The 27,482-nt window shown below is 49.0% G+C and overlaps 2 protein-coding genes across 6 annotated transcripts in view; one reads left to right on the top strand and one right to left on the bottom strand.

Moving 5' to 3' along the window:
• Nucleotides 1–212: 212 nt before the first annotated feature.
• PIGH (phosphatidylinositol glycan anchor biosynthesis class H) lies at nt 213–9,235 on the top strand. Of its 5 annotated transcripts, none has more exons than XM_029238283.1 (5): nt 239–475; nt 4,498–4,707; nt 5,164–5,247; nt 7,438–7,526; nt 9,051–9,235. In XM_029238283.1, exons 1-5 carry the CDS (start codon nt 296–298, stop codon nt 9,115–9,117), a joined length of 630 nt encoding a protein of 209 aa, XP_029094116.1. In that variant the 5' UTR covers nt 239–295; the 3' UTR covers nt 9,118–9,235. The 5 variants fall into 5 exon arrangements, with proteins under 5 accessions (XP_029094119.1, XP_029094116.1, XP_029094118.1 ...); XM_029238285.1 differs by having other exon boundaries at nt 271–475; nt 5,200–5,247; XM_029238284.1 differs by having other exon boundaries at nt 271–475; nt 5,167–5,247.
• PLEKHH1 (pleckstrin homology, MyTH4 and FERM domain containing H1) overlaps nt 8,459–27,482 on the bottom strand; it is a 52,480-nt gene continuing 33,456 nt past the window's right edge. The window contains exons 10-29 of the mRNA XM_029238281.1: nt 25,648–25,798; nt 25,347–25,489; nt 24,294–24,404; nt 23,293–23,379; nt 22,778–22,939; nt 21,719–21,799; nt 21,204–21,386; nt 20,701–20,809; nt 19,780–19,892; nt 18,975–19,151; nt 18,514–18,611; nt 17,848–18,025; nt 17,147–17,302; nt 16,008–16,108; nt 14,865–15,006; nt 13,576–13,718; nt 13,329–13,458; nt 11,700–11,786; nt 11,257–11,403; nt 8,459–10,327 (exon numbers count right to left, since the gene is read on the bottom strand). Of these exons, the coding sequence (XP_029094114.1) occupies nt 10,166–10,327; nt 11,257–11,403; nt 11,700–11,786; nt 13,329–13,458; nt 13,576–13,718; nt 14,865–15,006; nt 16,008–16,108; nt 17,147–17,302; nt 17,848–18,025; nt 18,514–18,611; nt 18,975–19,151; nt 19,780–19,892; nt 20,701–20,809; nt 21,204–21,386; nt 21,719–21,799; nt 22,778–22,939; nt 23,293–23,379; nt 24,294–24,404; nt 25,347–25,489; nt 25,648–25,798 (2,661 nt within the window). The 3' untranslated portion in view covers nt 8,459–10,165. The remainder of the gene's footprint in view (nt 10,328–11,256; nt 11,404–11,699; nt 11,787–13,328; nt 13,459–13,575; nt 13,719–14,864; nt 15,007–16,007; nt 16,109–17,146; nt 17,303–17,847; nt 18,026–18,513; nt 18,612–18,974; nt 19,152–19,779; nt 19,893–20,700; nt 20,810–21,203; nt 21,387–21,718; nt 21,800–22,777; nt 22,940–23,292; nt 23,380–24,293; nt 24,405–25,346; nt 25,490–25,647; nt 25,799–27,482) is intronic.

Below are 27,482 nucleotides of genomic sequence, written 5' to 3'. Positions count from 1 at the left end.
CTGCCTCCTTGGGGCGTACTCTGGCTTGGAAATCAAACTCAGTTTGTAGAGCGAAAGCACGTTAATAGCGGTTTTAATCTGTCCGCTCAGACGTTGGCCCCCCACGAATCTCTGGAGGTCCGGGCGTGGAAAACCCAGAGAGCCTTGGCTGCTGTCGGCGCGAAACTGCGGCTGCGCGCAGCCTGGGGCGGGGCGTGGCCAGCGCCGATGCGGGGAAGTGAGTCCAGAGCCGGCGAGAGGACGCTGGAGGGCGCGCTAGAGCGGCGCGGCCCGGCCTCGGGTGGGCGAGCCGGCCATGGAGGACGAGCAGAGCTTCTCAGATATTTGTGGCGGCCGCCTGGCCCTGCAGCGCCGCTTCTACTCCCCTTCCTGCCTGGAGTTCTGCCTCAGCTGCCCTCGGATCACCTTGCGCTCGCTCACCGCTGTCACCTGCACCGTGTGGCTAGCGGCCTACGGACTCTTCACACTCTGCGAGGTAAGGCCTGCCGGCCTCTTCCCGCGATCTGAGTCGGGGTCTCGGGTTTGGAAGGGTCATTGGGGCCTTAGGGTCGAGCCCAGACCTCTCGCCGGACCCTCCTGCGATCGTAGGGCCTGGAGGGCGGAAACTCGCTGGTTCTGGGGACGCCATTCCGCTGCTGGACAGCTCTCTTCCTTACGTTTAGTGAAGTTTGTGCTCCTGTACTTTATCCCCCTCCTGGGTCGCTGCTCTGCTCCGTGGTTCCACCCAGCATACATCTAGTCTTTGCAGGACAGCCTGAAACTTTTAACTTCCATGTGCTCTCTGTAGTACATGCTCATAGTAATTCAGTTCCAAGGTCCTCATCCATAACTTTCACCCCTCAGAGGAATCACTGCTAACAATACCTTTTACAGTCTTCTAGAAACTGCCTCCATAAATCACAAGAATTGTGTGCAAGTTAATTGTTTGATAGTTCTTCCTAATCTCTCTTTTTCAAGGCAATCTAACCCACCCCCCCCAAATCCCTTCCCCAACTTCAAGTATTTTCTAAAGAATTGTGAAATTACGGAGAGGAGTTGTTTCTGTGCTCAATTTCCAGGCTCATTCCTATTTTCTGAGCCTCAGTTTTCACATCTCTAAAATGGAATTAATATCTGCCACACCAACTTCACAGCATTGTGAGGGTCACATGTAGTAGCATTGTGACAGCCCTAAAATAAAAGGAGTCATCCTAATTGCCCTTTTCAGGATGAATTTAGTTTCATATTTAGTGTCCTGTGTGGACTATATTATTTCAGGAGTGGTCTGACCAGAGCTGAAATACAGCAAGGCTATTTATTTCTATAATTTGGGTATTGTTTTCAATACTGCATCCATTTGCTTTTTTTGCCATTGGAGCATATTTCAGAGCGTGGTAATTTAGTAGTATAGATATTTGCAAAATATATGCCCTAAGTTGTACCAAATTGTATCTAAAAGTTTGTTCATAAGTCAATCAAAATGGTTAAGTTGCCAAGGCAGTCCTTCCTCCTCCCCCCAGAAAGATTTCATATATAAAATAGTTGAATATCAATACTAGCCTGAGCTCTGGTCAGGTAGTCATGTGAGGAGGAGGGAACAGGTATTTATTAAATGCCCACTGAGTGCCAACTGCTTTACTGAATGCCTCATCTCAACCTCAGAAGAAAACCAAGACTCAGAAAGAGTAATAACTTATCCGAAGTGATAAAGCTAGTAAATGGCATACCGGGGCTTCAAACCCAGGGCTGTCTGACTCTGAAACCATTTTTTTCTCACTATACTATGATGTCTCCTCATTGTGAGGGGGCTTGCTTAGGCAAAATTTTTAAATAGAAGTTTGTGTTTACGCCAGCTCCCTTTTGTACTCACCTCTCTCATCCTGGTATATCCCACTTACCCTCAACAAATGTCCAGGGCTCGGTAACCTTATCTTCCTTTAAACTCCACTGCAACACTTCTTAAGGGCTCTGTGTACCAAAATTTCTTATCTTTCCTCCTATTTCAAAACCACTAATTACTGAATCTCAGCTAGGATGAGAAGAAATCTGATGAAGGAATTCATTAAAACATGTGGCTAAACTTCAACCCCAAACGAATATTGAACTGTTAGATAGAATTTCAGAAAGAAAAATGAAGTATAAAAAATGCAGGGGTAATGAAGTTTTGGGCAGGGATTACTTTATAGAAAAGCTGATATGGATCAAATCCCCTAAGTATATACTGTTCTTCATCCCTTCTTTCCTCCCAGTTTTTGAATTCACAGTTCTATTAGAATTCTAGGTTTTTACCTTACTTATTCCAACCTGGAATGTCCTTCCCCCTTCCTTTTCTCAGCTAAGTATATTTGTCAATAACCACCACCTCCTCTGCACCAGTTAAATCCTGCTTCCTTGGAAGTCTTCATAGGATATTCCTGTGTGCTTTAATGTCTCTCTTTCTTGCTTTCTCTCTCTCCCTTTTAATCCTGTCTTAGTCACTTCTAGTCAGAATCATAGTATTCTCCAAAAGTATTTTATATATGTTAATCTTGCCTCTAATAAATCTGTAAGGGCCAGAACTGAATTTTATCTCTCTATTCTTCCATAATGCTTATTCAGTTCACACTATGTACAAGACACTGTACTAGATACTAGACATTTAATTAGCTCAAAGTAGATATTTCTGGGTCATCAGAGACCCAGCACATAGATTTCTCCATCCTTCATTTGTTAATCAACAAATAATTTCCTAGCACAGAGGTCAGCAAACTTTTTTTTTAAAAGGTCGAATAGTAAATATTTTAGGCTTTCAGGTCTCTGTCTCAGATTCTTCTGTTTCTTTTTCTCTCTTTCTTTTCATCAACCCTTTAAAAAATGTAAAAAACATTCTTAGCTTAAGGTGGACCAGACAAACACATATCACAGGCCCAAATAGTTCTCAGACTCCTGATCTAACAATTAACTATGTGTTATGTAGAAAGAAGTCGAAAGGTACCTTCAAGGAAAACCAGAGCTGGTCAGTAGTTAAAGAAGTAAACACAGATTTTATTCAGAAACTGTTGCAATGGGAGAAAAGAGACTTAAGTATTGAATTGGGCTCAATTCTAAATTTAGCAGGGACCAGTGGAAATGTATAGCTAAGGAGCAGGGTCAGGGGTCAGTGGATAGAAAATTACTAAAAGGAAACATCAGGGTTAAAGGGGGATTCTGGGTAAATTGATTTGACAGGATTCTGGCTGAAGGCAGGCCACGGTGATTAGATACCAAGGGTGAGGGTCTTCTTTAAACTCAGCAAGATTCTTGCTACAACTTGTTGGACAATGCAGGCCCAACAAGAATGGACACCAAGGTCCAGCACTTAGAAGAGCTTGACTAGAGTTAGGTCAAAGAGGGTATCTTGTCAGTAACAAAAATTAATAAAACACTTCCTATGCTCAAGGAATGACAGTCGTAAATTAGTGAGTCTCTTGATTCTAGATCATCGATGATTTTTTTCCTGTTTCATCCTTCTAAATAGCTTTTTGGAAAAAAAAGGGAAAACAGTGCCACATGAAAGAAACATACCTTGATAGAAAAACACATTTCAACTTCAGAAATGTTAAAAGGTTGTAGATGTGTCTTAGAATCAAAGAAGTAAATACCATTTTGGGGGCCCTTAACACATCAGTCATTTCATCTAGTCAGTCAGCCTTAACACATTAGTCAGTCACAACCCAAAACAACTAAAAGAGCCCTAAATAGTAAGATCTTTATTATTTAACAAAACAAGAAGTCAGGACGAAGGAGGGCTCTAGAGGGCTTAAGAGGCTCTGTTGATTTTACTTTTTTCATCTTACTGCTCTTCCGCCCTTGATGTACTCTACCTGTTCTCAGCCTAGCTTTCCACATGGTTTGGCAGAGGCCACGTAGTTGGTTTTCAGGCATCAAAACCTCAGGATGAAGGGGCCTTCTCTTCCTTAGATCTCTTTTTTGAGATGGACTTAGTTTTCCAGAAACCCCTCCAGCCGACTTCCCCTCACATCTCATTGGCTAGAGTTATGTCACAGGTCCATTTCTGAACCAATCATTGGCAGGAGTGGGAACCAATCATGATTGCCTCCAACTTCTATTAGGAAGGAGGAGCGGCTGTGGAGTATTATCTGCTACACTGTGCTAAGTAAGCATTTTATTACTCTCCAGTCTGCGATTTTCCTATGTATCTTACTGATGGAGCATGAGAAGAGAAGATCTGAGTCCTTAAGTTGCAATTTTGGAAGAAAAATCTCTGAAAGCCGTGTGATGGGTATTTTGCTGATGGAGGTTCACCTCCCGAGACCTATCCATTTGTTGTCTGGATGTATTTTATCATATGCTTTCGTAGCACTACAGAGCCCAAGTAAAAGTAGTTTCCTCTTCCTCCGTGCATGTTCTTCCCATCTGTTCACCTCACAACAGAACAAAGGCTTTTTTCCACATTGCCTAGAGTTGACTTATTAAATAGCAGAGCTACATGTGGAGGACCACTTGGTAACCTTATCGCCTGTGTCTGGCTCTCTTCAGAACACCATGATCCTCTCCGCTGCCATCTTCATCACTCTCTTAGGCCTGCTTGGTTACCTCCATTTTGTGAAGATTGATCACGAGACTCTGTTAATCATTGATTCCCTTGGCATCCAGATGACCTCGTCCTATGCCTCAGGCAAAGAAAGCACCACCTTCATTGAGATGGGCCAGGTGAACGATGTTGTCATTAATGAGGCTATTTACATGGTAAGTATTTAAGTCATTACAGGCCTCTCTGGATGAGGCAGCCCATGGGGTATGCCTGGATCTAAACTGAGTCTTAATACGTAAAGTAACTGATGTCACAGAATTAAACCTGAGGGCTCTCTGTTCCAGTACCTGTAGTGTTTTCTTTTTGGCTGACATATCCTTAAGCCATAAAAGTGAAACTTGTATTGAAAACATACGTCCTTTATTTTTAAAGAGATACTATAGGTTTTTATGGATAGGGAGTCAGCATTTCATCTTTTATTTTCTAGCCCTGCTTCAAAGTCATCTCTGCTTGTTGTTGTTTTGTCTTTTCTAATCTAAAGAATGAGAATATACTTCTCCCTCACTTCAAATGCATTCTTTTTCAAGTGTATGAAAAAGTTTTAAGCCTTCCCTTGAGAAAGAAAACTGAATTTTACTTAGATCTCTGCTATTTGGTTTATTTTCTTACAGCAGAAGGTGATTTACTACCTCTGCATTTTATTGAAGGATCCAGTGGAACCACATGGGATATCCCAAGTAGTACCTCTCTTCCAGGTGAGCATAGAATACTTGTTTCTTCTGCAAAGAAATCCTCTACCTTTCCCTTCCTCTCTGCATATCCACGGCTTCTTATGTTCAGTAGGAATGTGAACTTCTGTTGTCAAGAGTATTTGAGGATACCTGAGGGGTATTTTTATTGAGAATTAGGATTTTAGTTATTTCAGAAATTCCTTTCTGAGGCAAATAAGACTTTCAGAAATATTATGAATTTATACAAATTTTAGAGATAAAAACATATATATAGCAACTTCTGCCTGTAGGTCATCATTCATCTGCTTTGACTCTGTCAGTCTGCCAATACGTGATTTTACATAGATGTTATTGATCTATACAGACTTTTATACACTATTTTGTGTCTTGTTTTTATATGTATATAAATTTATTTATCTATCTATCTATTTATTTATGGCTGAGTTGGGTCTTCGTTGCTGTGCGCGGGCTTTCTCTAGTTGCGGTGAGCGGGGGCTACTCTTCATTGCGGTGCGTGGGCTTCTCATTGTCGTGGCTTCTCTTGTTGCGGAGCACGGGCTCTAGGCGCGCAGGCTTCAGTAGTTGTGGCACGTGGGCTCAGTAGTTGTGGCTTGCAGGCTCTAGAGCTCAGGCTCAATAGCTGTGGCGCACGGGCTTAGTTGCTCCGCGGCATGTGGGATCTTCCCAGGCCAGGGCTCAAACCCGTGTCCCTTGCATTGGTAGGCAGATTCTCAACCACTGCGCCACCAGGGAAGCCCCCTTGCTTTTTTAATATACATATTTTCATGCATTTACAAAGGCCATTATACTTATTATTTTAAATAATTATATCATGTCAAATATCAGTTTATTTAGCTACCTCATTTACTAGCTTTTGAAATCATGTTCAGATTATTTTTTGTTTTTTTCTTACAAAAAAACACTTATACAAAGACGCAGGCCTACTAGAGAATGAACTTGAGGATACGGGGAGGGGGAAGGGTAAGCTGGGACAAAGTGAGAGAGTGGCATGGACATATATACACTACCAAATGTAAAATAGAGAGCTAGAGGGAAGCAGCCGCATAGCACAGGGAGATCAGCTCAGTGTTTTGTGACCACCTAGAGGGGTGGGATAGGGAGGGTGGGAGGGAGGGAGACGCAAGAGGGAAGAGATATGGGGACATATGTACATGTATAACTGATTCACTTTGTTATAAAGCAGAAACTAACACACCATTGTAAAGCAATTATACTCCAATAAAGATGTTAAAAAATTAAAAAAAACACAAAACTTATACAAACGTGATTATAATCAATTATTTTATAGGTATGTAAAGTATTTATGTATGCAGTTAACTCTGCCTCACTGCCCTTCCTTTTCCACAGAGGATTTAAGGAAGCTAAGCTAAAATTCTTTTGCATTATAGTTCAAAATTATTTTATTAAAGCTTATGAATAGTTTCATAGATTTTAATCATGTTTGAGATTTGGCTCCAGAGATTGGACAACTTTACCATACTTTTGCGAATTTGTACTTGTTTTCCTGTAGTCTTGGCTAACAGTGGGTTTAGCTATTTTTTAGTTTAGTATGTAGGGAAAGGAATTTAGAGTTATTAAATTTGTGTCTCTTTAAATGACAAAGAGACTTTTCATATTTCCTTGTAAGTACTACCTATCAGTATTTTCTGTTTTAAACTATCCATCTCCTCTATTAGTCAAGTAGATACTAGATAGTGATTATGCATTGTAACGATTTATATATTTTGGGTAGCAAACTGTTATGAAATATGCTTTCCCCATATATTTTTCCCATTCTGTGGCTTTTCTTTTCATTTGGTTGTATTATATTTCATTATACAAAATAATTTTCAATATTTACCTATTAAACTGCCCTTCCTGTCTCTGGGAACTGCTTCGCAGCTTGTGATACTTCCCAAGAGGGTCTGTCCTTGTTACTCTTCTTGCTTTCTCTTAGGTGGAGGTCATGAAATTTAGATTAAAAACTGTCTTTCGAGCTCCTGCTTCCACAGTTCACAGGCGGGGATGTGGGCCTGGTTAGGGATTCCTCCTAGCAAAATGCTGTGAGGCCTGAACTTCTGCCTCTCTGAAGCCCACACCTGTACCATTTAGACCCCCTGGTCGTGGGTGAGAGATTGAGGTTGCACATGGACACAATACCACTAAGCACTTTACGTTCATCTTGTCTCTGCATTTCTCCCCTTTGGAATTCAGAGTGCCAAGCCCCGGCTGGACTGCTTGATTGAAGTGTACAGAAGCTGCCAGGACATCCTGGCACACCAGAAAGCCACATCAACGAGCCCGTGAGTCCCAGCATTTAGAAGGCCAGTATTGTTTTCCAGAGGAGATGACTCCTAAGCCACAGTGGCTGGTTTATTTTCTGTATTTTAAACCATCAAGTGGGCACAGTCCTAGGAACCAGTATGGATGCGGTGGATCTCAGAGCCGTAGAGCAGGTGCCTGGAAGCCTAACTTATTGTGTGATGTTGAGCAAAGTATTTATGTGTATTTTAGTGTTCCCCTTGTAAGATTTCGTTTACCACCTGAGGGGAGACCTCGAAACAGTATGTCAGGAGTAATGTTGACGAAGAGCACTTTGTGATATTCCTAAGCACGTTCAAGTTTACTTTTTGTTGAAATTTGTAGAGCAAGACGATGGGAAACTGACATCAGATCTTTTGAGAAAGATAATTTTCAACTGCACAGTACCCCTGTATAAAAGCTAAGAGAAAAAGCAAGCCCTTCAGGGGCTGGTCAGTAGGAAGAAATGTCCTACAAAAGACTACTCTCTGTCCACCTAGCTCCTGTGTTCTGTACAGGGTTAATTTATGATGATTCTCTTAATAAACAGATCTCCTTCCAAAACATACACAATCGCTTGGTTCAGACAGCTGCTTTTTATTGACAAACACGACCATGGCATTTCAGTCACGGGTGTCTAGCACATTAATACTCTTGTTACTCAGCATTGTCTATGGTTTCAAAAACTTCTTTTGCCAAGAGGGGTGAGATAAAAGGCCAGACAGAAATTTGACTTTGGTTCCCAGACATGTTAAAGAAGGATAAACATACATACTGTAGAAGCCTTTGTTTATAAGGCAGTTTCTTCTATATAAAATTAATAAACTAAGGGAGGATTCCTGAAGGGTTGGGAAGAAGACAGGGCGGGGGAAATAGCTTGACCCCCAAATTCAATATGAACACAGCTCCATTCTTGCTTACTTTTTCTCTGGGATTTTTTTTTTTTTTTTTTTAACTCCTGGCTAGATGATAATTCCTTATTTGCCTTAGACACACTCAAGATATTACAAAACCAGAGCTGTAACTTCTGCCTTTTACACCAGCCCTGGAGGGGTTATTCAGGAGCCTGTGGGACATGGGACATGTGACTTGTTCGAGGTAGAAATGTCTCAGCTAAATCCCAAATGCTGGGGGAAAGGCAGGAACAGAAATGGGAGGCAGCTATAATATTGCCAGCCTGGCAAAGTCAAGTTCGTTTAAAAAAGGTAGACACTCTGATGTGCTGCTTTTTTCATCATGCTTGTCAGTTTAATGGGTGAGAGAGGGGAAGCTTACAGCAGCTGAGGTGTTCAGATAAACTAGTTCCAGCCTTGCAGTTTTCACAGTGTGCAACACACACACACTTTGCTGGGGTTAAAGGCTTGGTTCTTGGATGCTATTGCTAAACCTATATAGTTTGTTTGGCACTTTATCGAAAAATGATAAGACTGCCTTAGAGCTATGAAATATAACTCAGTTTCCCCAATGTTGGAAAATCAGAGTATAAATGAACTCTTTCGTCTTTTTTTCTTTTTTTTCCTGTTAAGGGAGGGCGGAGACAAGATCATCTCTGCATCCAACAGAAGGTCTCACTCGGGGATGGGGGCATATTGACATCGTCAGGAAGACAAAAGGTGAAAGATACTTTCAACTGATGCTCCCAGGCTAGGACAGATAACACATATGTGCGTCTGCCCTCAAACATTCCCAGCGCAAGTTCGCCAGAAGTCTTAAGGAGCAAATCCAGGCCCACGAGCCTGCAGGGGTGTCTTCTGTTTCTGACTCATCTTTGGTGGCCTCACAGAGCAGCAAAAAGCAGAATGCATTTGCTTGGTTTTTCAAAGAGCAGGGGGACAAGCGACGACCACCTTCTCCTACAGTAGTAAGCACAGCCTTCACTGAGCCCTGTCCAGTTGTTAAAATGAGACAGGGAGAGGTCAGGTTGGACCTAGCCCCTGCCCTTGCCTGTACCCAGTTGGGCTGACAGTCCAGTGTGAGGGAGAACAGCTTCAGTCTCAGGGGAATAGCGCCTTGTCCTGCAGAGACAGGTGCCGCTGCCCCAGAAGGGCACCGCTGATGCCTCCTCGTTCGCACCAGGGGAAGGGGAAAGGTGAGTCGCCTCCTTTTTCTCCAGCCCTGCCAACACCTTTCCCATATGGGAAAGGAAGTCCAGTCTTAGTGAGTTCTAAGCTTTTGTTGGAGTTCAGGTGAATTGGAAATTCTAGTCCTCCCCTGTTCAGGGATGTCAGGAAAACTTCAAGTATAAACCCCTGCATGAGGACCATACACAACATAAACATATTAGTCTCCCTGAGAGTAGCAGTGCAGGAAATTCTGACTTACAGCACTGATGCCCTCAGTAACCAGTAACAGTGGGCCATCCCTATCTGTGTCTAGAATTGGGCAGCATCCAGAGCTCAGTATTCTTATGAAAACAAAGTGGTTTTTATACTGGGTCTGGATTTTTAAAGGTTGGCCCTGAAACATTATAAGGCACCTAGAGAGTAAAGGCTTCATGGACACTGAAATACACATTTCACAGAACAACTGGGGCAGGCTGCAGGGGGCTGTTAGACCCATCACAGTAGTATCGCACCCGAAGATACATCTCTCTAATCCCAGAGGCACCAGGTGGTGGTGGGGAAAGGGGTAGGAGGAATATTCACAGCAACGTTGGCCCCTTGGCAGCACATGGAACAGAAGCAAAGAACTGTCGTCCATCCAGTTCCCATGGCTGGCAGGCAGCAGGCGGGTTGGGGGGTGGGTCCACGGTTGTGGAGCAGTGGTTCATGTAGCTGGCCATGATGAAGGTCACCTCTGCAATCTAAGGAGAGAAGGAGAAACAAAGGAATTGAACGCTGGCTTTGGCTTGAATCCTGACTCTCGCACTTACTAGCTGTTGCACTGGTTATATAAGCTTCCTGGGCTCCAGTTTGTCCCCTAAGTTAAAATACCCACCTGGGAGGAAATGTCCAAAGGGGCTGGCTCCTGTGAGGCTCAGAGGCCTAGTGAAATAGGCGTCTGGAGGTCCTGAGGTGCCCAGTACCTCCTGAGGAGAGGAGGACCAACGTTCCGCCCTGGCTGTCTCCAAGACAAGGCAAGGCAGCCTCCCTGGAGGAAAGGCTCTGTATAGCCTCTCCTTTGGCAGGGACAGTATTGAAAGGAGGAGGTGGTTTGGTGAACTCCAGCTTTAGGGTTAAAACAACAGGGTTTCCAGTTGCTCAGAAGGGAGCCAGGAACTATAAATCAGAACTTTGGTTTCAGAGTCTCTGCAATTGTTATTTTTTGCATCAACATTTCCTATACTGAGTAGGAACAAGGCCCTTAAACTGAACAGTTCCTAGGACCCCAGGGAAGGGGGAGCATCTTCAGAGTGTCCCACTTGTGACTAGTGCCGGGACAGCAGAGCCCAAGGCAAGGTGAGAACACCTGGGCCTGCTGCAAGGACGACAGCAGCAAGAGGGCCCCCATTCAAGCCTGTCCAGTGCTGTGGCTGACAGAACAGAGGAAGGTAACGTGAGGAGCGCAGAGTAGCTGGACCAGAGTGAGTTCCCTCTCCCGCCAGCCCCCCCACCTGCCAGCTCAGCAGAGACGCCACCCGAACCCTCTGGGGTACTGATGATAGGGCCAAAAGTTTCATTTGGGGCAGGGCCCTTCTAGAGTACTGTCATAACCCCAGTTTCCTTTCTAAGCTCCGAGCCCATCTCATCAGACCACAGCAGGGTAAAATGTTTTAGCAGCTTTCAGACCCACCTTGGGAGCAGCCATCCGGAAGATCAGCTTCTCAATGTGGCCTTTTCCAGAGCTCTGGTCTGAAGTGGATCTAATCACAAGCATGAAGTCATCCCGGCAGCCACCAAAGGTCATCACTGAAGAGTAGGGATAAGTGACGTGCACTTGCTGTGGGGAAAGATCCAGTTAGTTCTGGAAAAACTTTGCACCTGCCTCCTGAGCTAGGAGCCAGCATGCCCGGTCTCTTCCAGACCAGGAAGGGAGAAGTCCAAAGTGGTCACACTTTGGAGATCTACATTTTGAATGTCTACAAGCTGTGTCTAGACTAGAGGACAGCAGTACTTGGGCAGGGGGCGGGGGAAGGAAAACCATGGTCACTTAGCTCAGCCCTTTGAGTCCAGAGAGAAGAAAAGATACTGTCAGGAGAAGGAGGGGTCAGGAAGCCAGCCCTCATCCTCCCGTACCATGGTGGTGTGGTCCAGGATGCTGACACCATCCTCATTCACCGCAATCCACACCAGAGTGTTCTCCTTGGAAGACAGCTGTGCAGGCTGGGGGAACAGGAAAATCCCATCAGACATCCACAGCTAAGGATTCTGAACCACTAGAGCTTTCTGAGGAAGAAGGCACATCCAGGGATCTGCTAGGCAGTGATTTCCAACTTTTTTCTTTTGGAAAACATAGAAGATGGTATTTGTATAGCATGCTGGAGTAAACAGGCTGCTCGTGGCAGGAGGCACCTGGCTTGGGGCTCTGGCCACCTACTAACAACCCCGAGTATCACTTTCTTGTAGTACCTATAGCCCATCCTGCCATGGTACAGAACACAGTACACTTTGTTCCTGTTCCAGAACAGAGGCCAGCCCTGGCTGTTCTGCCACAGGCATGGAGAACAGGCTGTTTTTTCCTGGCGCTCAGAAACTGACAGCATTCCACCCACAGGCCCTCCTAAGTGCAAACTGCATCTTGCTTCAACCAATTTCCTAGGGACTATAAAATAATTAGGAAAACAATAATGCAAGGGCTTTAGGCCCTACCAGGGAGAAAAATGACTATTTGGTGGATAAGTCCTAGAATGACTAATTTTCACTGCCAGGGCTGCAGTAGGGCAATCTAGATTTCCTGTCTCTCCTACCCTGGGGAGGCTGGGGAGAGAGATGGACATGTCCCTTTTTTCAGGAGCTTCTCCCAACCTTCCAGACTAAGTGGGTCCCCATGTTATATGCCTTTATAACACCCCTGTACTTTTCCTTCACGGCACTTGTGACAGCTTCTAAAAAAATTATATATATTATATATATATATATATATATTTAGAAAGAGAGAGTGTATGTGTGAATATTTGATTAGTGTGTACGTCCCCCACTAGATGGGAAGCTCCATGAAGGCGAGGACGTGTCTGATTTGCTCACCTCGTCACCTCAGACAACTAGCACAATGCCTGAGATATAGTAGGAGCTCAACAATTCAATTCTTTGTTGAATGAGTGAATGTCTGTTGTCTAATCTGTATCCTCAGTGAACAGGATCATGATCCAGCTTCGAGGATAGGACACTCTGTGTGATTACATACAAAGTTTTGTGCACACCAGATACCCAGTGAAGAAAAGTTCCATCTGCAATTACTTTTAGCCACCTGGCCTTCCAGCAGGAGAAATTAACTGGTGCCTGAGTAGTCAGATCCCTCTGTGGCTGCACCAGGTCAGCAGAGATGTATTTGTTTAGGTTACACGTTGTTCTTTCAAACTTTTTTAAAAATAAAAACATTCTCAAGAGGAACATCATATCAAGTCTGAACTCTGTTGTGGATTAGTTGACCCTATCTTTTTTTTCAAGGGTAGGATTGGGAAAGAAGTCAATAAAGGAAAGTTAAGGATCGCCCAGAAATAACCCTGGCCCGGAAGCCATGAGTCACAACTGCTCTGGACCAGGGAAAGCTGGAGTAGGCAAGAAATGGGTGGAAAGATAGTGACCCCTAGTGGTTGCGGGTGGGCGCTGCAGACTGAACTGGCTCAAACATGACCGAATCCAGGAGAAACTTAGTTCCTGAGGGTGTGGTAACCGCTCCTTCGGCTGGAAACCACCCACACTTACCTGAGCAGCAAAGAGCTTAGCACCAAAGAGGGGCCATTTCCGGGCCACTGTCAGGTAGATGCGGATGCACTCAGGAGAGGAGCAGCCTTGCAGTGCTGCCCACTTTGTGGTCAGCTGATCTGCCAGGTGCCTGGTTTAGACGGATGGAGAGAGATGGTGCCATGTTTCTGTTGCAGCTCTGAGGTTTTCCCCAACTCTGCAGCCCATGCCTCCCTACAGTGACTCCCTGCAAGACCTTGCAGCCTACCTCAGCTGTTCCAGGGGGGCCCCGTGTCTGTAGCGCCTTGGGTAGAACCTGTCTAGGACCTGCTGGAGGTGATGCAGAGCCTTGGCAGGGGGTGTGCCCCCAGGTCCTGGCAGGATGGGCTTCTCCAAGTCCCCATACTCTACCTGTGGTAGAAGCACATGGAGGGACAAATCAGGAATTTGGATGTGAATGGGGTTGGGGGCCTGCTGAGAGAGGTGAAATAAACCATTATTTCATCCCTTTATTGGTGAGGTGTGAATGGATGTGAAAAAACACTTCTTGTGTACAGACAGACCCTTTATCTCAAGTTTCACAGACACTAGAGAAACAACCTTAGGGTCCTAGAATATTAGAGATTGTCTAGATCAACTTTCCTTTTGCAGCTGAGGTTAAGTGCCTTATCCAAAGACACAGTTAATTAGTGGCAGACAAGGGAAAACACTATAGAAATTCTGGCTCCTAATCCAAAAATATGGGATACAGGATTGAAGATGCTACAGATCCTTCAGTAGAGCTGACTGTTCCAAATGTGGCCATTAGAGTCAGATACTTGGCTCAAATCCCGGCTCTGCCATTTACCAGCTCTGAAACCATGATCAAGTTAAACTCTGTGAGCTTCAGTTTACTCATCTATAAAGCGGGGGTGAGAACTAAATAGGGTACTACATATAAAATGTTTCGCACAGGGCCCTCTACAGCATACTCAATACGTGTTTACTGTATTAAAGGTCCACTGTTATTATTTCCCCATCCTCTCCAGCATGTAGATCCAGACTCTTTCTTACGGGAACCATGAAGGTATCCCAGATTCCTTTGGCAAGACAGCCTCCTAAAGGTAATAGAAGAGTCAAAGTCTGAATGTGTGTTCCTTTTCCTAGTTCTCATTACAATGTTTGACAGCTGTAAGTACACACTTAACCACATACATTATATGACATACATTATCTAGGAATTACACTTAGTACAACCCTGTTGGGGCAGGTAGGGAGGTATTTTTGTTTTCGGGATATGAAAAAGGGAACTACAGCACAGACAATTGAAGTGACTTGGCCAAGATCTCATAGCGGGAAGGTGGCTAGGATTCAAACCCAGGCCCCTGGTTTCCACGCCCAGAGTTCTGCACGTAGCCTGGATCTGCAGTGAGGCACTCTGCTGGGTAAGGAGTCAGCAAGGCCGCCCTCTCTGGCACCTCAGGACCCGCAGAATCTCCTGTTTCAGCCTGTGTGGTGCACTCCACCTGTGAGTCCAAGACGTCTCCTGACCCTCCTGACTCCTGGACAGAACCTTACCTGGGCCATCAGTGCAGCCATCTCCAGAGCCAGCTCCTTGTTGACAGGAAACCTCCCTGCCACTATCTCTCCGCTAGTTTGGGAGGCAAGCAGCAGGCGCTCTCGCTCTGTCTCCCCTTTGACTTGACTCCGAAAGTACAGCCTACAGGGGAGAGAGTGAGAAGCCAGGGCTCAGCTGGGATCCCAAACGGATGAAGCTGTCTCTGCATCTGTTTATCTTGATTTACAAAGAAAGAAAGAAACTACTCTTTTTATACCATCTGTGAGCCTATTTTCCACTGCCTCCAGAAAAACTTAACCAAGCATGACACAGAGCAGATAGAGGGCCATCAGGTCCCATAGCAACAGTAGCATGTGGTCGGTTCTGAATTCACCATTAAGACTTACTGGATTTGGTGAGGGGAATCTGGTACCTGGAATCATAGCTTATTAGGAAACTAAATGAGTTAAGATTCCAAGAGACTAATGGAAATCATGTGCCTGGAGACATACTGGGATGGAATTTTCTTAGTCAAATTGGTATTAAGTCAGGATTTCTCCTTCTGTATTTCCTGGAACTGGTATATAGAAGCCATTTATTCTTTTTTTTTTTTTTTTTTGGTACGCGGGCCTCTCACTGCTGTGGCTCTCCTGTTGCGGAGCACAGGCTCCGGACGCGCAGGCTCAGCGGCCATGGCTCACGGGCCCAGCCGCTCCGCGGCATGTGGGATCCTCCCGGACCGGGGCACGAACCCGTGTCCCCTGCATCGGCAGGCGGACTCTCAACCACTGCACCACCAGGGAAGCTCCCAGGAGCAATTTATTCTTTAGTCTTAAATATCTAGTGCTCAGACAAAATCTTCCTCTCCTAATGTAACACATGCAGCCACCTGAGGAAGTTGGTCTGTTTGGGGGGCAGGGGTGTGTGTGTGTGTGTGCATGCATGTGTGAGTGTGCAGACACAGTACAGGGACGGAGAGCCTGAGCTGTCCAGGGTCTCACAGAGGCCAGCAGAGCCAGCCTGGGCCTCCAGCTACTGACCAGCAGGCAGTGTTATATATCTGGGCGCCCTGCCTGTGCAGGATAGGCCTCCAGCTGGGGGAGTGATGAGCTGCACCCCAGCAGCAGCCCTCAGGCTTGGTCCCCCTTGGCGGTGCCCAGGACCTGTTCTTGTACATCAGCTTCACAACACGTGTGCCACCCTCAGACTTTCCGGAGTGCAGCTCTTTCAGGGCTTGTTCCCACTTGGAGATGGCATCGCAGATCTGCATGAGGCAAAAGAGGAAAGTCAGACAAGCCCCTGATGAAGGGAACAAGGTCCAGTCAGGGCTGGACTCGGGCAGAGCAGCGGGACAGAGTTGAAGGATTGTCCTCCGTCAGGAGGCTGACCCGCGGGGCCTCATGCTCCCAGGACCCAGGGTGCCTGCGGCTTTCTCACAGACAGAGGTGTAGCTCTGAGCATGGCGTGGGCAGCAAACCATGGAATGCTGCCGCCATTGCCTGGACATCTGAGGGGGCCTCCCAGAGGCTAGGCAGGCCCCAGTTCAAAACCATGGCCCCTCATCACCGGCTCCACTTCCCTCCCACCAACCGCCATTCTCTTCAACAAATATAACCGGAGGCCTACTGTGTAACAAAGCCTTACGGATGCCCGGGCATAGTTTTTCCAGGCAATGGTAAAAGACTATAGGAGCCTTTGTCCTGTCACCATAAAGCAAAGCAGAAGCTGCAGCCAAAACCCTCACCCTCATCAAGTGCTCCAGCACATCCCACAAACACCCAGCATGCCCCGCGGCTCTAACCCCAGACCCTAATGCAACACAGGGTTCGAATCCCACTCAAGGGCCTTTACGCACAGAAGTACCACAAGGATCTACCTCTTTAAAGTTGGTGGGACCTGTAAGCACAGCACGGGCCCTGGCAGACTGGGTAAGAGTGAGCTGCCAGCGTACAGCACAACATCTGCTGGGTCCAGGTGTACAGTTGTCCGTCTACGCATGTGTGTAGACGGGCTCCGCCCGGGTGGGGCTGCTGCTGAGAAGTGCCTCCCTGTCCTTCCTACCCTGAGCTGGGAAGCGGCTTTTCTTCTGGAAGCTGAACAGCCTCTCAAGGGAGGGAGGGAAGGAGGGAGGGATGTGGAGATCTTCTCTCCAGAGACAAGGGCACAAACGACTTTTCTCTGCCTATATGGGCACATTTTAAGATGGCACAGAAATGCTGGCCTCGGGCTCAGCCCCAAACAGGCTGGGAACACAAAATCCTGAAGACCAAGGTGGCTCAGTTGGCTTACGGGGGACCATCACCTTGACGCTCCCCTGCAGGCAGTGTTCCAGGTCCCTGCCAGAAGGGTCGTCCGTGAAGAGGGCAAAGCCAGAATGGGAGGACTTCCTCATGCCCGTCTCCTGGTTCAGCCGCTGGAGGAGCTCGTCAACTGTGGAGGAGCCGTCAAAACCCACCACCTGCCGGGAGAGGGGACCTCCTGAGAGGGGCCCACGGGGGCTAGTGGGGGGGGGTCAGAGGCCGGGAGGTGGAAAGGCATGGCTGAAAGGAGCGAGGGCGACGACAGAGGCCAAAGAAAGCCTGGTTTCCACGTGCAGAGGGTGAGTGCTTAAGGGAGGAGCCCGCCTACCATAAACTGAAGTCCCACATAAGCTCCGTTCCTCCTTTCCTGTCACTCTTTGGGAGGCCCTTCCCCTGCCACTTTCTTGGTCAGTGTGTCAGCTTCCCTGTTCACGTAGTGGGTTCAAAAGGTCCTCTTCCCAGGCCCCAAAGAGTGAAGTACTTTTGTGATTCAAGCTCTGTACTCCCTCCACAGTGGCACGAATGGCCCCACTCGCCCCTGCAGCCCAGGCCCATCCTTTGGCTGGTCTGCCTGTTAAGATCTGCTGGGCCTAAGGAGGCTTAGCACCCACTGGCCCAAAGGTGTTCTCCTCTGGGATGGCAATATGAGAAGACTCAGCACAGGGAGCGCGGCAGCCTTGTCACCTGGTAGGTCGCTCGTCACCTGGTAAGTCCCGTTGGCGAAGTGCACGGGGATGCTGAAGGGCGAGGAGTGGTGGAAGGGGTTCCGCAGCAGGATAGACACCACCTCCATGCGCGAGGGCCTGGCCTCCCGCTCCCCAGTCTGCAGCGTCCGCTCCACTGCCCGCTGGCAGTATGTGGCGTACTGGCCCGTCTCATTTCTAAAAAGACAGGCGAAGGAAGAAAGGAAAACCGGGAATCCACTCATCCCTACCACCCTGACACCCTGGTTCCCTACCTACATGTAACCTATAGGACCAAACCTGCAGCTGGAAGGCTGCGACATGAGCCCCAAAGACTGGTCTGGGGTGTTAATTTGTCATTCGGGGCCTATCTGCTGCTGGTTGCTGGCACAGATATTTTCTGCAGAAGCCAGAAAACATGGCAACAGAGAATGCAAATCTGGGGATGATCTGGGGGCGCGGTAGCTCCACATGAGGGCCCCCACTAAATACCCACACACACGTGGATTGGTGTGTAGAGGGTGCCCAGATCTCCACGTGCCCATCTGCGTACATGGTGATGGGCAAAGTCTACATGACCACTGTGCAAACCCCAGAGGGCGGGGCGATCTGATCCATCCTAGTCTCCCCTGCGTCCCTCCAGATCATGCCAGTCGGTAGTGGCAGAGGAAACGACATGCACTCACCGGGGATCTGCGTGGCGCTGGAGCTGCTGTTTGACGTACCAGAGGAAGTGGTGCTGAGGCAGGAAAAGTGGGGCACACAGGGCCAGGAGCTGCCAGCACTGCAGGGGAAACAAGAAATGTGGGCTGAGCGCTGGGTCCGCCGTGCCACCACCATCGCAGTCCTGAGCTACAGAGCCTTCACCACCCTCTCCGAACCGCAGCCCCCAGCCTTCTGCGGGCACCAGGATGGCCAGCCTGGTCGGGCTTTGTGCAGAGCCGCAATCACACAACCTGACTGTGTGCAGACGTCCAGAAGGGGCACAGAGAGGGCAGCGGAACCCGGGCAGCCTTGAGTACGGAAGCCTCCCGCTGGCTGCCAGGCTCGGAGGATACCTGCCCAGTCACCTCCTTCCACCTTTCCCACGTCCTGGGCAGCCCTGGCCGACGGCTCCCATTGGCCGTTCCGCCCCAGGGACGCCCACCTGCATGAGGGAGCACTTCTGCGGCGGGCGGCAGCTGGTCTGCTTCATGAGTTGGCAGTACAGCTCGCTCTGCAGCTCGGGGTGAACGAGGCAGACCTGCAGCGCGGTCTGGGCCAGGGACACGTGGTAGTCCACCGAGGCTGCTTCCACGGGCACGTTGATGAAGAGTTGGCACGACTGCAGGGAAATGACAGTGGGCACAGGTAGACTGACAGCCCCCTGATTATTGTCCTCTGTGACAGGGGACAGACTGGGCCATCCCCCCGCCCAGGGCTCAAGGAAGGCTCCGGTTCACGGCAGACAGCCCTTTCTAGGAGGGAGCATCGTGACTGCTCGAGAACGTCTACGCTTATCGAGAAGGCTACTTTGGGATAGGATCTTTCCTTTACATGTTTCCATTACATAAGCAAGACATATTCATTTTTTAAAAAGATAGAATATTCAGAGGGGAACAAAGAATACTCTAAAATAGGCCAGAATCTCTCAGGTCCAGAAGCAACGTAAACCTGCCCTCTCCCGCTGTTCACTACAGGAGGGCAGCTCTTCGTTTCGCTAGTGCTCCCCAAGGGCCCATGAATGAAGTCCCAGAGCTTCCAGCCTCCCTGCCGTAAAGGACATGATGGGAGCCCTGAGGGACTTTCTTTTCCTTCCTCTTCAGATCCCTCCGGGAGCTCCCCCCCTAAACTGCACAGGTCTTGTCCACCCCGCCATCACCGTGGTGGGAAGAACCGCTCTGGGCAGAGCCTGGGCACAGGGCAAGGGCGCCGCCACCAGTCCGTGGGCCTGGGCTCAGCTCCCACTTTACCTTGAAGAGCTTGACGGCCTCTGTCTGCAGGGCCTCGGAGGGCAGGGTGGTGAGGGAGGTGTACAGCCCGTCTTTGCTGTAGCACAGCATGGGGTGCCTCCAGAGGGGGGAATCTGCCCGGAGCACAGCACCAGAGAGCAGCAGCCGTTACCACTGAGGAGGCAACTCGCCTCCCCCGCACCCCGACCCTGATCTCTGGGGAAGACGGTGTTTTCACAGTCGGGACACGTGGGCTGTGCTGGATTTATATCCACAGAGTGTGGGCTGTGCACTGCATTTATTCAGCACACTCACGAGCACGGCTTACAGGAAGGTGGCTACTGCTTTGCTCGTGGGGCTGCAATAGGGGTGAACGTCCAATGCAAGGCGTGGACATCGGAGTGCAAGCGTGCGTGTGCAGGGGAGGGCCTCTCCCTGCAGCGCTAGGTCTGGATAGAGGAGCGTATATCAGCCTGGAACAAACAAGTCTCGGAGCAGGAGTAAAGCAGTGTGTGTTCTGGGTGCCCTTGGATCCTCAGGGTCCTGAGAATCAGTAGCAAAATAAAGACCCCAAAAGGCCCCAGGCTTAGTTAGCCTGATCCTAACTTAGGCTTCATTCATTAACAAACTCTAACTATAGATTAACCAGCCACCTTCTTTCCTCAACCCTCTGCCCAGCCAGCAAAGTTGCAGTGAACAAAGTAAAACATTGACCAAGTGACCGGAAAGTCTGCTCCCCAGACAACTGCCCCAGATACTGAGTGGCCTCCTCAGTATCCTCACCAGAAACAGGGGTCCCGGAGCTTGGGACGGGAATGCCCTCTGTGGCTTAGAAGGTCTCCAAACAGCTTCAGGGTACGGTAGTGCTTTCTTTGGGTTCCTGACCAACAGTTACCCAGCTACCACCCTCCAACCCAGCAATGATGGCCACCCTCGCCTTACCTGGGTCTCCCTCACCATCCATCAGCTTTCCAATGAGCTGCTCATAGGCAGTGCCCACCTTGGCACTGCTGCCACCTGCAGCCACTGTGAGGTGGTAAAGCCACGTATCCTGGAAAAGGATGGAAAGCCACCTGATGGGGCTGGGCTGGGGAAGAATGGAGGCAAGAGCTCCAAGGGAGCCTCCCTGAAGGGGCCAAGCCCAGGGTGAGGGTCAGCCTGTCTGGTTGGCACAAGTCAAGGTCACCGGTCCCTAAGAGGAAAGACTTGGGATGGGCTGAATGTGAACCCAAGTTCCTAAGCTTGTGGTTCCCTCCATCTCATGGCCCCAGTGCAGAGATGTTGGTCACTGGGAATGGATTCAATACAAGGAACATTCAGGAAATACTAGTTGCCAAAATGTCCAGGAGGGAAATAGATTCGAATCTGGGGAAGCTCAGAAGAGAGAAGGAAGGTGAGAATCAAAGGTGCAAGCTTTGCCATGGAGGCCCAGCCCCCTCCCTTACCTTTTCGTGCTTGGTGCCAATGAGGAGGTAGGTGGGGCTGTGCTCTGGGGGGTGGATCACAAGGGTGCAGTGGGAGGAAAGCAACTGCCGGGTCCCTCCAGCCTCATAGTCCTCGTCTGAGTCACAGGATCGATCTACTTCCTCTATGCGTGCGTCCCGCACAGGCAGACGGCCCAGGGGGCGCTGTGGACACAAGCCTTCCGTGAATGGGAGGGCCAGCAGGGAACGGAGGAGTCTCCTCTCTCTGAACCCTCAGGCCTTGTAGGGCTGGGAATCAAGGACGAGGGGGAGACTACAGCTCCCTGGCTGAGGCAGGCTTGGAGAAGCACAGACAGACCACACAGGCAGGGTCTGCGGACCATGCACACTGGTCACACACTCTAGAGGGATCTGGCCAGCCAGCTCTGTACTTGTTGTGGGGTTGGCTGGGGTGGAGGGTAAAGCTGGGCCTTCCATAAGGACACAGAGCCACAGGAATGTGGTTTGGGGGAAGCTGTCGGGAGGCCAGGAAGTACCTTGTCCTCGTGGCTTCGATAGTAGTAGAAGGTTCTCCCAACAAGAGCACACCAGACCAGTTTGGAATGGCCATGCTTGACCTGTAGGCCAGAAATGAACCAGCATTATTAGAACCAGACGACCCCAGAAGAAGATCCGGGACTGGCAAAGAGAAGCCAAAGGGAGACAGATCTCAAAACCCCTGGTCTAACTCAGATCCTTTGGTCAATCCCAGGTCAAACTCAGATGCCACCCAGATTCTCTACTAACGGAACCAGCCCTTTCACAGCGAGCGTCCATGGTACCACGCGACACCCCATCCGTCCTCGTATGACCTGCCATTAAAAGATCGACCAGGCCAACCAGATATCCTGTCCCAGGAATATGATCACGAGAAGAACTTGCTAATCTGCAGAGGCTAGAGTCGGAAGGGAAGGGCCACGGTGGGCTGAAGCCCTTGGGCAAGTGTAATCGTGAAGTGTAAAAAACACTGCACGTGGGCAGAGGAGATGGCTGTGAACACAGACTGAACAGGGAAGCAGTGGCACAGGCAGAGCCCCAAGCACTGAACATGCTCACACAATCATTCCTGACGGCATCCTGGCCTAGTTAATGCGCTTCCTTGTTAACGTCCCCTTTCTTGGGATTAACAAATGCTTCTCAGCTCCCTGCAACCAGAAGAGCCCTAATTAAAACGTCTTTAGGGCAGCCTGAGATATTATAAGTCTTTGGCCACACCTGTCTCGCCGAGGTCACAGCTTCCCACTATTCACACTGAGCTGTGGTGGGTACAGGCAGGGGTGAGGGCAACTCCTAATGACCTCAAAATGGGTCCGATACATTCCTTTTCCCCCTGTCTCGAGAATAGCTGCTGTTGTAACAACACTGACCCCTATTTTTCCAGACACTCATTCACTGTCACCTTGTGTGGTTCAGCCCACAGGTAGTCAGTGTGAGGGGCCTCCTGGAGAAAGGAGCTGTGTGTCAGGAGGTGACCCACCAGCCCAGCACTCACTCCTGGCTCCCCTGACTCTCATGAGGAGCCCACCACGCTCCTCCCCCACCAACCCCACCAGTACCTTAGTCAGCCAGCCCTTCACAGCGGGCTTGGCGCCGCCCTGAGTCAGGGCCGGAGGCCCAATGGCCTGGACCTTCAGCAGGCTCTGTAGGACACGGATCCACTCCTCCAGCAGGCTGGGCGAGTCCGCTGTCAGGTAATAGGTCTTCTTCTCAGAGATGAGCTGTGGAGAAGTGAGGGGTTGGGGATGGGGAGACAGGACGATGGAAGAACAGGGGCCTGGCTCTGCGGTAGCGCAGATCTCCGAGACACCAGCTCTTCCTTCCTCCTGCCCTGGTACTCCCTCCCTCCCTTCTCCTCCTCGTCATCTTTGCCTCTGTGTCTCTCCTACCTTCACTCCATCTCTCACATTCTGCCTCCTCTTCCTTCCTCAAACCCACAAATGAGGATCAATGCAAACATCGAGGTAATGGCTTTCACACATGCTCATTCTGCCCCATCTTTGTTTCCATCCGAGCCATATCCAAACCCAGCACCTCTTCTATCTAAAGCACTAGCCGCTAGGAGCATGCTCACCTGGAATGTCTGTGCACCCTCCCCTCGAACAATTTGGCAACGGGAGTTCAGTTCCACTTGACCTTGAGGTTTCCGGATGACGTCACTCTGTAAAGAAAGGGATGGAGAGGAAAGAGGTTGGAGCCTTCCCAGAGCACATCATTTCCCCTCAGACCTTACTCTAGGTCACAATGGGGAAAGTGATTCCTAAGCTTTCCTGGGCTGTGGTATGATGGATAACTTGTTCTGGATCCTGGTTCTAACTAAATGGAGCAATGATTAGAGACATGGGTCCTCCTGATACAGGCCTCAAAAAGTATAGATTGAGCCTTTAAAAACTGGATGAGAAACCACCAGGTTATTCCTGAGCTACAAAGCCCTTAAATTCTTTCTACTACATATTTTATAGTGTTGCAAACAGGTGGCCTATATATATCACCATTACCTTCTCCAGTGCCACTGCAGACATAACTAATCAATCAGAGCATGCCTACTCATTGAGTGATACGGGACCTGAATCCTTCACATGATGCTCAAGGTAGCCACTAACAATCAAATGGAGTTGCACAAGAGTCAGGCCTTTTTGCCTTCTTTAAAACGTTAACATTGGTTCTCTAGGGAGGGCCTGTCAATCTAGGTCCCAACATCCTAAGGCTCCCTAATTCCAAACAGTGTAGGAAGGAGATGGAGGAGGTGACAAGCTCGCCTATTAGAACAGTCCTGATGATGTGAGGGCAGCCTAGGAATGGTTCATTTACAGGGCTCGGCTTCTGAAGGAAGAAGGAATCACCAAGCCAATTCATCTAGAAGTGCCCTTGACTGCTCAGTGCCTGATTTCACTGTGAGAACCAGTGACCAGCCTCATGGTCCCGTGTGGGGCTCAAAGCCTCAGGTGCCTGCCCAGGCTGCCTCTCCCTGCCTGCCACACCTTCACCCTCTGCCCTGCTTCCAGCCCCTCTCATGCGGGTCTGGGGTTGGGGTGCGGTCCTTTTGCCTACTGTCCTGGGGAAGGAGGGTCTCACCGGAGACTTGTAGTACATGATCTGTCCCTGTCTCAGAACAAACCAGCGCCTCTTCCACGTCTTCGCCCGGCTCCCCATTTTCAGCAGGTAGCCTGACTTCTCCAGTGACTCCTGCAAGAGTGGAAGGGTGTAGGGGGATGAGGGATGGACAGAAGAGGGAAATCACTGGGGTCCCTGGACATCACACAGGCCAAAATGGCCCAGCTGAGTCACTGCTTTGTCATCAATTAAAAAAAATTACTGAGTATCTACTATGTGTGTTGTCAGGGCACTGCCCTGCTAAGGGTGCAGAGAGGACTTATAAAGCATGGGTGGTCCTGCTGGCAGGGGGAGAGAACACCTGACCCTGAGGAGGTGGTAGATCAGGGGCTGCACAAGCGAGAGGCTGGCCAGGGAAGGCTTCTGGCAAGAGCCAGACCTGAACTGACCTTGGAAGGAAATGAGCCTTTCCCTTGAAGACGAGCCCAGAGGAGGAAGAAGGCCATTCCAGGCAGCAGGAAAGGGCAAGAGAGGTTTGGGCAACATCAGGCAAACTGGGGTGGAGGGTTCGTGGAGGCGGAGATGAAGACGGGGCAGCACACTGCTATGGAGCGAGGGCTGGGGAACGAGCCGTCTGCATGCATTTACAGCATGCCTCTGAGCCTCAGGCTTCTCATCCACGAGATGGGGTAATAAGCCTCATTTGTGAGGACACATGAGACAGTGCATACAAAGCCATGAGCACGGTGCCCGGCACACAAAAAACTCAATAAATGTATTGTTAGCTCTCGGCATCCCAGGGTCAGTGTGGAGCTAAGACGAGGTAACGTGTAAACTCCTCCTGGGCCCCGTGGGCCACAGTGATGGGGTCTGTGTGTGCCTGGCCCCCAACCGCACACCCCCAGCCCACTCCCCGTGGCCTCACATCATCAGTGGCAGCCCCCGGACTCCCGCCCTCCCTTCGCCAATCCCAGGGACCCTCATGCAGCTGCTGCCTGGGTCTTGTGCTGGAGGTCCGCTCCCACCCGGCCCTGCCTTGGCCCCATCGGGGCGGGGGCCAAGCTCCCAGCTCACCCGCCCTGGGCCCAGCCCGTCGGTGGTGTAGGATGAGGTGCGCTGTAGTTTGTGCTCGGGCTCTGAGTAGTCGCTGTCCAGGGAGCAGGCGTCCGGGGGGATGGCATAGTCGCCCTCAGAGCTCAGCGAGGACATGGAGACGCCTGTCCAAAGGGAGGAGGAATCAAGGCCCAGGTCCACAGCCTCCTGGCTCACACGGCCTGGGAGCTGCAGGGTCTTCCACACCCACGTGGGACTGCCCATGGGAGGAGATGAAGGGCCCCTCATTGTTCCGCACCCCTCCCACCACCCTCCTCCATACCTCTCTTGATGGCCCGGGGGCTGCCCAGTCCACTGGTCTTCCTGGACTCGGAGCAGGGCACTGAAGTTCGGAAGCTCGCCTGGGAGCTGCAGTCATCATCGGACCCAGAGGACTCGTCCACAAAGGGCACCGTGCTGATCTGCATGGCTTTCTGCAAGACAGGCCCCTCCCCACTGCAGCTAAGGCTGCAAGACAAGCCCCATCCCATCTGCACTTTCACTCCCGCTCCAAGTGCCTGGGGCGTGGCCATCACAGCCTGTCTAGAGCATGGGAAGCCATCACCCAGCTGGGGCACCCAAAAGACAACTGTCCCTTCCCGACTTGACGACCTTACCCCTGTGTCCTCACCTCCATGCTTCTCTCTCCCTCACACACCATCATCCTCTGTGGTCCCCAGTGAAGCTGCCCCACCAGGGCTGAACACCTTGCTCCCTGCCACTAGGGGGCCAGAAAACCATGCCACAGGGCCCAGTGTGAGACAGGAGCTTTAAAAGTGGGTGGGGATGACAAATCGAGAGATCATGGCAAAAATTTAAAAAGACCAATCACTTCAATATTGGGGAAACTGTGTGGAAAAGGGTACTCTATTTTATATAAAAGATTTATATAAAATCTTTTTAGGAGGTAATTTGGCACTACCTGTCAAAATTTAAAACATGCATGTTATCTGCCCCTAAATTCCACCTCTAGAACTCTGTCCTACAGAAATATGCATATATAAGTGCACAGAGATGTATTTGCATGGTGATGTTCATTGCAACACTGATTTTACAGAAAAATAGAGACATGACCTACATTGTGAATCAGGGGAGGACAAGTTAAGGTAGTTATGGGGCATCTATACCAAGGGGTACTGGGAAGTCCTAAAAGGGGAGGCAGAGCTGTGCCGTGCATGGAGGTGGGGCAGGAAGACCTGACACATGGCTGGGTGGACAAGCAAGGGGTAGACTGACATGTATGACATCATCCTCTTTGCGTGTGCGTGTGTGTGTGTGTAAGAGAGAGTAAATTTGTAAATGCATTTGTCAATGCATCAGAGGGCATTACAGGATAAACACCAAACCATTAGTGAGAGCTGCCTCTGGGGTTAGGAATTAGGGAAAAGCAATGTAAGAGGAAATTTCACTTTTGGCTTTTTATCCTTCTACAAAAAGTTTTACAAAATATTACTGTTACGATCTCAAAAAACATGTTGGGAATCTTTTTTTTTCCAGTTAATGTTGTAAGAACTTGCAGGCAATCTCAGATTGGTGGGGAATTTCAGTCTTTCCCTAAAGTTTTCCAAAAAATCTGGCTAGAACAGGACAGGAAACTGACAAATCTTTTCAGAGGTGCCCATCTGAGTTACCATTGGTCCCTCATCTCTTGGGGCATAATTAATGCAACTTATGAGTTCTTGTTAAAGATTATATGAAAGAAATCAGTTAAGTGCCATTTATCAACTGAACAGACCTAAGAAGAATGCAGTTTGGTCTTGTTTCTAATTGGCTAAATACAAGTTGGTGTCATAAGTCCAGGACACAGTGAATTATGGGCAAAGCTGTTTTCCTTAAGCACCAACAAATTCAGAATAAAAGGTTTCAGTAGGAAAAAAAAAAAAAAAAAAAAAGCAGACCAAAAAGTATACGAAAACATCATGTTGCAGCTATATCTGATTTTTGTTACAAAATATGTAGAGATGTTATGGGAATACATATGGGAATATATGACATAATACATAAAAAGTTCTGGAAGGAGCCCCACTGGCCTCCGGGATAGACATGTGACAAGATGAGGAGAAGACGCAGAGCAGACATTGGTTTAACCTTTAACTTTTTACTTTGCCCATAATCATA

Source organism: Monodon monoceros, unplaced genomic scaffold (assembly GCF_005190385.1).
Source record: "Monodon monoceros isolate NGI ecotype Baffin Bay Population unplaced genomic scaffold, NGI_Narwhal_1 Super_Scaffold_21, whole genome shotgun sequence".
NCBI classification, from domain to species: Eukaryota; Metazoa; Chordata; class Mammalia; order Artiodactyla; family Monodontidae; genus Monodon; species Monodon monoceros.
Note: the sequence above shows the minus strand (reverse complement) of the source record. Positions and strands in the feature narration are given on the sequence as shown.